The sequence below is a fragment of the Maniola hyperantus genome, chromosome 13, assembly GCF_902806685.2.
Source record: "Maniola hyperantus chromosome 13, iAphHyp1.2, whole genome shotgun sequence".
In the NCBI taxonomy this organism is placed as follows: domain Eukaryota; kingdom Metazoa; phylum Arthropoda; class Insecta; order Lepidoptera; family Nymphalidae; genus Maniola; species Maniola hyperantus.
The window spans coordinates 13,193,450-13,205,816 of NC_048548.1; the positions used below are offsets into that span (position 1 = coordinate 13,193,450).

The 12,367-nt window shown below is 37.4% G+C and overlaps 1 protein-coding gene across 2 annotated transcripts; it reads right to left on the minus strand.

The window, feature by feature from the left end:
• Window positions 1-441: 441 nt before the first annotated feature.
• LOC117987777 (monocarboxylate transporter 14-like) lies at window positions 442-9,001 on the minus strand. Of its 2 annotated transcripts, XM_069502540.1 has the most exons (7): window positions 8,865-8,979; window positions 7,715-7,793; window positions 5,021-6,592; window positions 4,447-4,929; window positions 3,597-3,818; window positions 2,597-2,882; window positions 442-2,186 (listed from the first exon to the last, which is right to left on the minus strand). In XM_069502540.1, the coding sequence occupies exons 3-7, from the start codon at window positions 6,293-6,295 to the stop codon at window positions 2,029-2,031; spliced, it is 2,424 nt and encodes an 807-aa protein (XP_069358641.1). In that variant the 5' UTR covers window positions 6,296-6,592; window positions 7,715-7,793; window positions 8,865-8,979; the 3' UTR covers window positions 442-2,028. The 2 variants fall into 2 exon arrangements, with proteins under 2 accessions (XP_069358641.1, XP_034830722.1); XM_034974831.2 differs by lacking the exon at window positions 7,715-7,793 and having other exon boundaries at window positions 8,865-9,001.
• Between the last annotated feature and the right edge of the window lie 3,366 nt (window positions 9,002-12,367).

The following is a 12,367-nucleotide window of genomic DNA, read 5'->3' on the forward strand; positions in this document are numbered from 1 at the left end:
AGGGCGATTGTCTAAAACCTGCATCAATCATTATTACAATCTCAATTGTGCTGATTGGCTGAATTTGTGCGATTCTTGTTGCAACAAAGCATTGTGGCCAATAGTGAGCGAGCATTAACCAATCAGAGATGATTGCGATCGTGACATTGTAGCTGTCAAACAACCGCGGTAGGGCGACTGGTCCATACCACGATTGATTTGATGGTTTTATTTGACAGCATCGTAACTACGACATCGAAAGTTAATAGTGACGTTGTGAGTGTATCTTGCCGGACAGCTCGTGAAGTTCCAGCGAAAAGAACAAGAAAGAGGGTAGTTCGCTACTGCCCTTGACAGCTCGAACGTCATCTCACGCAGCTCTGCAGTCCCGTTGTGACAACGACCCGTGCATTGGGTTGAAATATCAACAAATAAAAACATCAAAACCGTGGTATGTACCCGTTATCTACATTAAAATATTTTTATATGGGTATAAAACAAGTATAAGAAAGTAATGGTGAGGTAAGTAGGTACTTATGCTTAATTAAAGAAATCTATGGAAGTGATAGAAATTTTAAACAATTTTTAACAAACGCCCTTCTGAATTTCCGTTTCGTGATTGGTTCTTAGGAGTGATTTAACAATAAATAGGTACTCACTTAGTTACTAATAAATAATAACTTATTATAATTCAATACTAAATAGGTACCTTAATAGGTACATATCTAATAGGTGGTTCAATTTAAGTACTAAATGGCACGCGTGAATCTCGCAGAACATTAAACATAACTAGTTACTTTCCAAATCTAAAATTTCTATAGGTAGTCCGTACAAAATGACGCCTCACGCGCTATTTTAACTTTATGGGTCAATTGGCATGTCAAAAGTACGGTTCACCTTTGAAATATGGAATAAAATCGTACTTTTGACATGAAATTTGACACATAAAGTCAAAATGGCGCGTGAGGCGTTAAATTTTACGCGTTATAAGCAAATATAGGTACCTAAAGTGGTTCCAATAATTATATTGCTTCCGAAAAATTGACAAATTTTTTCATAAAATTTCAGTTAGTGTAAAATTAAAAATAAGTAGAGTAGGTACCTAGTTATCCAGTAGGTACCTAGTTATAAGTATTTCAGTAGTTTTCAGTATTAATAAAAATTGTTTAATAAATGTAACTTGTAATAAATGTAAATTGTACCTAATTGTAATTATTACTTCAATGCCGTATGAAAAACATGACGTCATTAGTTTGTGTAAGGCTAGGGACACATCTTCGAATCATTGTCAGATTTTCCGCAAGTTGTGTCACTAGCCTAGGCCATAGTGTGACTTGGCTACCTGCATTTTTTTTAATTTATAGACTAGCGCTTGGCTGCAATCAGACCTGGGTGGCAAATGATGATGCAGCCTAAGATGGAACGTACTTGCCTATAAGATGCCTGTTCAGTTTTGACTTGAAGGTCCCCATTTATTATAATTGGAGGGGAAAACTAATGCTGGAAGGGTATTCCAAATCTTAGCGGTTCGGATTAGAAATGAGGAGGCAAATCGCTTTGTACATATCCTTGGAATTTCGACTACGTACGGGTGCAGACCTTGGCGATGCCTTGCGGTACGATAGTAGAAAGTGATGTTAGCTCTCTATGCGTGTTCTATCACCTTTATAATAGGGAGTGCTCTGAAGAGCTTTTTGACCTCATTCCACCCTCCTTTTTCTACAACCGCACCGCGCACCACCATAAGCAATTTCACTCTCACCAGCTGGGTGTCTGGTGCACTTCGACCGTCCGCTGTGCCAGATCCTTCTTTTCACGCACATGCAAACTGTGGAACCAACTCCCATCGGCGGTGTCCCCACTAGATTACAACATGGGGCGCACCAACAAGTTCCTAAAAGGCCGGCAACGCATCGGCAGTTCCTGTGGTGCTGCATATGTTCATGGGCGGCGGTAATCACTTAACATCTGGTGACCCGCCTGCTCGTTTGTTTGCTATCTCTATTAAAAAATAAAATAAACTATATGCATCAAAATACAGAATCTTCTTTAAGCCATGCTGGAGTCAGTCTCCGCCTCAGCCGCCCGCTTCTGCTGGTACTTCTTGACGGGGTGGATGAAGGATATCAGCACGCCGGCCACCACGATCCAGCCTCCAGCGAGGTAGAATGACAGCTCCCAGGACGCTGTCACATCGAAAATGAGACCTGGAACGGAGATTTTTTTTATTTTTTTTAATTCAGATACAACCATTGGGCTATTGAACAAACAAAATGGCACCGACTCAGTGGTGCTTTAGCACCAATGCAACCTCAGTGACGTCTGGATTTCAAACGGGTCGTTCATTATTATCTAAGAGGTGGCGCTGATTTATTTGGTTCCGAAACAGTGAAAAATTTTGTTCGCTTGACCATATCTTGTCATTTATATCCGGACGACATCAAACGAATCGCAGGGAGCCGCTGGATTCAAGCAGCGCAAGACCGTGGCGTGTGAAAGTCCCTACAAGAAACCTATGTCCAGCAGTGAACGTCTATCGGTTGACGATGATGATAAAATACTCCTATCTACTGACGGAAACTTTCTAATATTATTATACCTGCGTAAAAAATCTCACCTGACAAAGGTGGCCCAATCAGATGTCCAATTCCTTGCGCCAACAAAACCAATCCATATGCCGCCGTAAAATCATCCAAAGACACCAGCGTCACCAACAAGCTTGGCGTGAATGTGAACGATGCAGCGAAAAGCAGCCCAAATGCTGCACAAACAGAGGCGAGAATCCAATAGCTTGATGCAGCTTGGGGTATGGCTGCTACAGAAGCTCCGCAGAGGATTAGGCATACTGCATAGAGGTTGCTGATAGAGATGTTTGGGAAGTCGCCTATCCAACCGAGGGATACCTGAAAATGAAAGAAATTAAAAAAAAAATCTGTAAAAGTTCGACCCAAAAATATTGGACAAAAAGAACTCTAGACTTGTGCTTGCACTAAAAATCAAAAGTTTTCGAAAACAGCTGGATTCGGGAATATTCGGGCATGCATTTTCAAACGTAAACTGTATCAGCAATTATACACACTTTGTTTTTGTCACTGAGAAATCTAAATATATAAAAGAAAAAGGTGACTGACTGACTGACTGATCTATCAACGCACAGCTCAAACTACTGGACGGATCGGGCTGAAATTTGGCATGCAGATAGCTATTATGACGTAGACATCCGCTAAGAAAGGATTTTCGAAAATTGAACTCCTAAGGGGGTAAAACAGGGGTTTGAAATTTTTGTAGTCCACGCGGACGAAGTCGCGAGCATAAGCTAGTGACTAATAAAATCAGACACATACAGAATAAATACACTCAGAATAAATTACACGGGAACTTAGAAGGGACAATAATATGAAGCTAGAATTTGGCACATCTATGATTTTACGTCTGAAATACTGGGTGACTCTTCCTGGCTTTGCTCAGATGAAATTTCGAAAATCCTTTCTTAGGACGGTGTATTACATTATAGAGAAAAACCACATGGAAACTCCCAAGTTTCAGCGATTGTGCGCAGATATAAGCAACTTTTATAGACCACTTTCATAATGCCGATTCTGAATTCTGTAACTCACCATTCCAATAGTATTAGTAATGCCAATCAAACTCAACATGAAGGCGCCATCGTCCTCAGAATATCCCTCCTGTATCATATGCTCAGCCAGATAGAAGTATGGCACGATGAACCACACGAATATGATGATAGTGCCAAAGCAGAGCAGGTTGAAGGTGGCCTTCTTGAAGAGGGAGACGTTGAACATGTCAGCGAGGCAGCTGACGCAGTCGTCGTACCAGTTCTGGGAAATATGGAGGAACAAGAATGTGTTACTAAAACCAAATTAAAATGTTATATCCAAATACCTTACCTTCTAAATGCAACGCGATAAAATGAGAATTAGGGGAATTATTCTAGTAATTATACTAGACCCAAGAGCTGGTGCTTATTTCGCTCAACGGTTGAGCCTTGCCGTTCAGCGAGGTAATAGCGCCAGTGTTTTGGGCACAATGCCCATAAATGACCATTTGGACGGCGTATATTTTTTGTAAATAAAAATTATTATTTTTTTGTGATAAATTTTTCTGTATGTTTTATAGACTAGAGATAGACATTATTCTAGTTGATATAAAGAAAACATCTGTTAAATAAAATTAAATGAACGCTTCATCCTGATTCCTGATTATTTGGGACCCATTAGTCCCATTGGTATAGTAATAAAAAATTTGTATAATTGATAAAAAGGAAATAAAGGATAGGATCTCAGTATTTTGTACGTCGGCTGTTACGTAGACAGATATGTAAAGGGTCGAATAATCGAATTCATATTATGTACGGCTATTTGTTTAGCTATATTTAACTTTTAAGGTTGTTTTACTTGAAATCATTATTTTATTATTCAAGTAGGTATCTTGATATAAATAGCTTACCTCTTCTTGTTCATTCACTGTTATCATAGAATTCTTAAAAATGTCTGGACACGAAGAAGCTTTTAATTTATACCTTTTTATATTTAGCATCGCGTTTCTATGACTTATTGAATTCAACGGCATTTTCAAATCTTTTAAGTAATGGTGGTTTACAGACAGCTGTTTCTTAAACCAATCCTTTCTGCTCTCTTTACTATCTTGTTTTATTAATGGTTTGTTTTCTTTTGTTTCATTTATAGATTTACTAATCTCATCTAACTTCTGATGTTTCAATTGACAGTTCTCCAACATCTTTTCCTTAGAGTCATCGAATCTTTCAGAATGCGTTCTTTGTAGAGCATCATTTGTAAATTTGACTACAGGTGGGCTGTTGTCAGCATCTTTTTCTTCTAAAGAGTTTATTTTAAACGTTGGAACTCTAATTTCCGCATCATTGTCTTGACTCGAATTATTTACTAGTGTATCCAGAATATTTTTTGAAACCTGGAAAAAATTAAAATCATAATTACCTACATACTTCCTATCTTTAAAAATAAGTATTATTGAAAAACAAATTGATGAATGAATACATTACCTTATCATCGTAAGTGAGGTAAGTCGGTATAGTTACTAACGATTCAGAGAGTCGCTTACTACACTGTTTGTTCATTAAACCTAAATTTTCACACCTTCGAATACTAGTCACTTCGTCCTTTATCACCTGTTCCGGTGACAATCCCTTAGTAATTAATCTTTTCATGCTCCTTCCACGTGTGAGAGTTTCATTATCATAACATCCATTGGCAATAGATACAGAGCTTGATTGTTTAGATTTGGCATCTTCTTTATTATATTTATCATTTTTATCATCATCTTTGGAATTTCTTTGTTTCTTTTGCTCCAAAATCCACCATTCAGGGTCTCGCATAACACAACCACATACGCACAAGTTTAGCAACGTGCCAGATAGCAAAAGTATTGTTCCTCGCCACCCAAACTCTTCAATGAAATACTGTGTCATTGGAGCATAAACAAACGTTCCGACGCCAGTACCACAAGCCCCTAAACCAACAGCGAGATTCCTTTTCTTCTCAAACCAATAAGCAATAGAAACTACCGCAGTTACATATACAAGTCCAAGTCCTAATCCAGCAATCACACCAAATGTTATCATCATCATTTCTAATGTAGTTGAGATTGAAGCCAGAACGAAGCCTATAGTTGAAATTATGCCTCCCAAAATGGTCATACTTCGGCACCCATATCGGTCAACTAAAGCACTCATCACAGGGCCAGATAGAAGTGGAACAGCGATGAATAGACTGCCTATCCAAGCAGTAGTAGACTTACTAGCGTGGAATTCATCCAGAAATTCAATGTACAGCAAACCAAATGAGAAACTGATTCCATCTGCAATCATAGATATTACGAAAGAAGAAAGCACTACTACCCAACCCCATCCTCCATCTGGTATAGTAATGTTTTTATCATCGTTTGTTATAAGTGTTTGGTCTTCAATAACTTTTCCAACTTCAATTGCTTCGAATGCATTATTTGTTACAGACAGACATCCATTCGTATTTTTCATATTGTTATTTGCACTTTCAAGTTTAATTCCATCAAAATCTTCCTCGTACTGGACGCTTTTATGTACTTCTTCAGTTTTGAAATTTAGAAAAGATTCTTTGTGACTGACGTCTAATTCTGGACTTGAGAACGAATCTATGCTGGTTGTGTCATCATCGCCCTTAACGATTCCTGATGTGGAATCAGTCAACAACGATTCTCGAACTGCTTCTTGGGTCTTCGTTCTATCCCGTGGCGTTCTATTTCTTAGGATTACACTTGGACTGTCCTTCTGCGACTCCATTTTTATAACTCATATGCTAGATTATGACGAATAATACTGGTATTTGCTAGTTTTATTTGGTTTATCGTCTTAATCTTGGATCTCTGGCTGAGTATCGACTAGATTGTCTTGCCACGCTGTTTAGTTTGAGAGTGATCGGTTTGCTTTGATCCGGGACCATTAAGAATGTGATAAGGAGACTCGATTCAGTAAGTACGTCACCCATACGCACAAACACGCTACAGTGTCGTAATACTGCACTATACGAGGGCTCAGTAACAGTCAGAAGCTCTGTTCGAGAAACTCATTGGTGAACATCTGAAAAGAAAAAAAACCTTTTTTATTTTAGGGTTCCATACCCGAATGGTGCCAACGTGGGACCCTATTATGAAGACTCCACGGTAAGGTTAATCACATTGTTCTAGAAGGAAAGAGGAATGTAGGAGCCTCAATAGCTCAACGGGTAAAGGAGTGGACTGAAAACCGAAAAGTCGACGGTTCAAAACCCGCCCGTTGCACTATTGTTGTACCTACTCCTAGCACAAGCTTTACTCTTAATTGGAGAGGAAAGGGGGATATTAGTCATTTAACATGGCTAATATTCTTTTTTTTAAGGGATCTTAAAAAAAATATTCCTACGTAGCTAATTGTTTACATAAAGCTAAAAATACTATGACGTAAGTTGCGTACGACTTAGGACAAAATAAAGAGTCGAAGTCTACGCGAGGTTACGTTTAAAAAAATCTTCGAATTAATCGATCTGACAGGGTTTCTTGCGTGCATTATATTTCTAAAGGCCCTTCAGCCTTGACCTTCAGAAGCATTTACAGATATTATCAGTGCTCGTGAACATCGATTTTTATTTTCATAACAATAAGACAATGCCCGCCTATCTACGAGTCCTCATTATAAGTGTTTCGTAAAACGCGTAGATTTTTTATTTATTTATTCAGATACAAGTTAGACCTTGACTGTAATCTCACCTGGTGGTAAGTGATGATGCAATCTAAGATGGATGCGGGCTAACCTGGAAGGGGTATGGCAGTTTTTTTACTTTGGTTTCTACACGGCATTGTACCGGAACGCTAGATCGCTTGGCGGCACGGCTTTGCCGAGGTAAGTAATAATTATTTAGGTATATCTGCATTTGGAATTTTTTTTTTTTTGAAATTGAATGAATATAGGTATCATTATTAACGAGCCCCCCAAATGTGTAAAAATAACCATTTCATGGCTATCGCAATCGTCAAGAATTCTGCCCTTTGATTGGCTGTGAAAAAATGTAAACAGCGAATCAACCAATCAAAGGGCAGAATTTCTTGACGATTGCGATAGCCATGAAAATGGTTATTCTTACACAATTGGGGGGCAGAACTAACTATTAAGGTAAGTAGGTACATTATCAAATATTTTGGACGTGGAAATACTGGAAATATCTACCTAGATAGTTGACAAATATCTCGGCATCTGAGAGGACCACGAAGAGGACTGTGGCTCGAATACCAGCGCTGCGGTTCTGCTTTGTAAAATGTAGGTACTTTGTTTTGTAAAACAAAGTAGAACCACTGCGTTCCAATCCGCATTTGATCAGCGTGGCGGGCTATGTCCTAATCTTTAGGCTATAGTCCGCCACGCTAGCCAAATGCGCATTGGCAGACGTCACACACCTTTGAGAACTCAGAACATTAATATGAACTCTCATGTGACAGGTCTCAGGCATCCAGGTTTCCCCATGATAATATTAAATTGCTTAAAACACACATAGCTCTGAAAAGTTAAGGGTGCGTGCCCGGGATCGAACCCCTCCTCTTGAATAGGAGGCGGACGTCTTAACCACTAGGCTACCTCGGCATATTATATTAAGTGTACCTGCTTAAAATATTATTTTAGAAAATGGGAAAGTAATTAATAAGTTGATAGTTTGATACACGTACCTAGATCTTACTGGTCTAGCAACTAATGCTAGAAATTAGAATCATAATTAAGGACCATTGATTTTCCGATAAAAGTGTGTAGATAACTAAAGGTAATTTTCTTGTAAGTATGGGCAGCCACAATAATACTTATTATGAAGCTCAATGAAATGCGTTTATGCATTATGCCTTTACAGTGAAAAGCAACATTGCACGAGGTTCGATTTCTAGCCGGGTTTGCTTGAAAGATTTCGGAGTCTATAGGTAGCTATACCTACTGGAAAACCACTTCAATTGATAATTTCTTGCATCCCGGCGACGGACGCAATATGATTTCAGTTTTAGTAACCTACGTAAAAATGATGTTGTTCAAACTTTACCGAAAAATCTGTAACACTGAATGAATGAAAATTATCTGAAAGTCATCACTGAAAAAATATTTCTTATTAAAATATTATGTCATGTATTATGTAATAATATGTATGTAAAATGTATAATTATTTAAGTATAGTCAGTTACCTAACGTAGTTTACTTGTACTACAATGTGTGAAATAAATTATTACCTAGGCGCAAAACCAAAGATTTACCGTTTACCGCCATGAAAAGTAATGAATTAAAATAAATACGATGTAGATTGTTTTGATAATAACTGAAAAATATTCACTATAGTACTCACTTGTATAATATGCGAAGTAGTATAATACCAGGTAGGTATGTCAAGTTATTCAGATGTGTTGTGAAATACAACCAGCTCGGAGATATTCCCACGGTATAATGCTGGCGCCAACTCTCGATCGATATGGGAGGTAGGGGGTTAACCATGGCTTTGACCCCCCTCGTCCCTCCGAGGTAATGATAAATGAGGCCTTCGAGAGGTAATATGATCAGGGTGGGAGTTCATGTTACACTGGATTCCCGTTTGTGACGTAAATGACGATATTATGAAAATTGTTTACAGAGAGTTGCTAGTATGTAGGATGTAGGCACTTGGCAAACTTATTAATAAATGGAGATATCTATTTATCATTGTGTTGTATACTTGTATAGTTACATAATAATAACTGGGTAAACATCTCTGTATTTTTTTAAATAGCGCGCCAACGGACAGGCGGGTCACCTGATGTTAAGTGATTATTTACCGCCGCCCATAAAAATTTACAGCACCAGAGGAACCGTCAATGCGTTGCCGGCTATTCAGAAATTTGTTGATGTACCCCTTGAATAACCCCATGTTAAGGTATACTTAGTGGGAACACCGTTGAAGGGAGTCAGTTACCTCCTCAATCCTGATGCTGCAAGGTACTGAACTCCTAAGCCGTGGGGACTCGGGAATTTCTGATGTTGAATTGATATTTCAGGTATCAAGCAACGGCTTCATGATTACAGTCCAAGTCCGAACTCCTCATACCTGATGATGCATAGTACAGCACTGCTAAACCGTAAAGATTCAGGAACTGTTTCTGGTCAAATTATACCTACTGTAAATGCCGAGCATAGACATTTGTTATTGAATTCACAGTCTCTTCAATCCTGATGCTGCAAGGTACCTACTGAACTCCTAAGCCGTGTGGATTTGAAAAGTTTTTCTGGTGAATTGATATTTTAGGTGCCAATAGTATAATATGACTACTTACACTAAAAAGGTTAAAATAAAAAACGTGTACAAACAAAAATTAATTTTTTACTTCGTAGTGGTTTTAACTGTCAGTGTCACTGACAGTTGGCCTTGTCCACAAGTTCAAAGTCGCTCAGCGGGCTATGGAGCGGGCTATGTTGGGTATCTCTCTGAGGGACAAAATCCGTAACGAGGAAATCCGTAGAAGAACCAGAGTGACCGACATAGCCCAACGAATTAGCCAGCTGAAGTGGCAGTGGGCAGGCCACGTCTGCCGCAGAACCGATGGCCGATGGGGCAGACGAGTTCTGGAGTGGAGACCGCGTATCAGCAAGCGAAGTGTGGGACGACCTCCAACCCGCTGGACTGAAGACCTTAAGAAGATAGCGGGAAGTGGGTGGATTAGGAAGGCGGAGGATCGTGTGTGGTGGCGTGCTCTTGGGAAGGCCTATGTCCAGCAGTGGACGCAATATTGATTGATTGATTGAGTGGTTTTAAAGTCGGTTTTTTTTACGTTTGAACTTCGAATAGATACTTAGTTACCTAAACTTCTGTAATAATCTAATAACTGACTGAATAGCAATACATAGGCTTGTAGAAATCAAATCTTTGAAAAGAGCTACCGCCGAGTTTCTTACTGGTTCTTCACGGTAGGAAAAGCATTCAGAACTAGTGGTAGATGCAGCTGACGATTCAAAAATAGTTGTACAAGTTTAATTGAATAAAAATATTTATTATTTTATTTTTATTTTAATCACACTGATTAGGTAATAATAATTATAATACCTATTATAAAGACGAAAGTTTGTGTGTTATGTGTGTATGTTTGTTACTCTTTACTAATTACTACTGGACGGATTTGGCTGACATATTTTGGAACGGAGATAGATTATACCCTGGATTAACCTACTTTTTATTCCGGAAAATCAAAGAGTTCCCACGGGATTTTACAAAAAATTTTTACAAAAAAAATAAAAACCGACTTCGATACACAAACACTAAAAATTGAAAAATAATTTAATTAATTACCGAATATATTATATATACAAGAGTTAATATAGTTCCATAATAATATTTTTTGGTGCCGGTGCCAATTAGCTTTAGCTGCGCGAATCGTCTAGACTTCATATTTTTATGAGACTCCACAATGGCACCTCATTGGCACCGACCCCAAAAAATATTATTATGGAACTATATTAACTCTTGTATACATAATATATTCGGTAATTAATTAAATTATTTTTCAATTTTTAGTGTTTGTGTATCGAAGTCGGTTTTTATTTTTTTTGTAAAAATTTTTTATTTCACAATTTTTAGTGGTCCCATGGAATTATGCTATGACTGGTTAAAAATCTACTGTTTACTAAGCTATTACACTGATCGCGAGCAATTTACTCTTATCCGTTGAGGAGTTCCAGTATCTATCTTCGAAGATGTTCATCAGATCTTCACCAAATTTAAATGGGACCAACTTTGAAGTATACCCTTTCAAACAAAAAAAGAATTTTCAAAATCGGTCCAGGCGTCTTCGAGTAATCGGGGAACATACATAAAAAAAAAAAAAAAAAGATTCCGACGAATTGAGAACCTCCTCCTTTTTTTGAAGTCGGTTAAAAACCTAAATTCAAGCGGAAGAAATCGCGGGCGTCAGCTAGTAGTTAATATTTCTTATTTTAGTGAACTAGGTACTTTTGATAACAAACTTATAACGTAATATTTTTTTAAGGTTTCTAAAAAAAATACACCAACTAAAAATATATAGGTCAGTAGCTACCTATCTAATCGTTTAAGAAGATTGATGATGCTTTTTGTCATGGCATTTACATAGATTAACTCGGTGGATTAATTATAGCAAAACGTTATGACTTTGCATATTTTTATGCTAATATTTTGTTATTTCCCTAAGGAACTTGACTATCGTCGATTAATATTTGATGATAGTATAGTAGGCATAGAGATTAGTAGGTTATACAAAACCTCTATGGTTCAGTGGTGCGGTTATACATGCAGGGCAACATTGCAGCCGTTGCAAGTTTCTAACAAAAAATAAAGCTTATTTCCAACAAGTTTGCGCTGTGATATAAATTTTCTTGCTTATTTCCAACGATTTATTTTATCTTTTCAAATTTTATAAATAAAGTTTCTAATTAATTATAGATCGACCGAAAAGATTCTTATTATTATTTGAAATACATAATTTTCTGAATTTAACCCTTGCGTCAAATGAAACGTAATATTTTTTTAATTATAGGCTCACCTTGGATTCCAGTCTTTTTTAAATTAAACTGTTGCTAACTTGAAAAATGGTAGTAAAAGTAGTAAATTATTCTTATAAAAATTAGTGACATAAACCGATTTGTATTATTATAATATCTTGTAAGTGATACCTAGTAACTGATGACAAGAAAATTGTAAATAATAATTTATTTTCTAGACTCTGGGTAGCAAAATCCAACTTTAGTAAGTATTTACACAGATAAAATTTCTAGTGGTAAGTATTTTTATGTAAATATGTATTATATTTTTTCGTAGATTGGCTTGACACTGGAAGGTACAACTTTTAA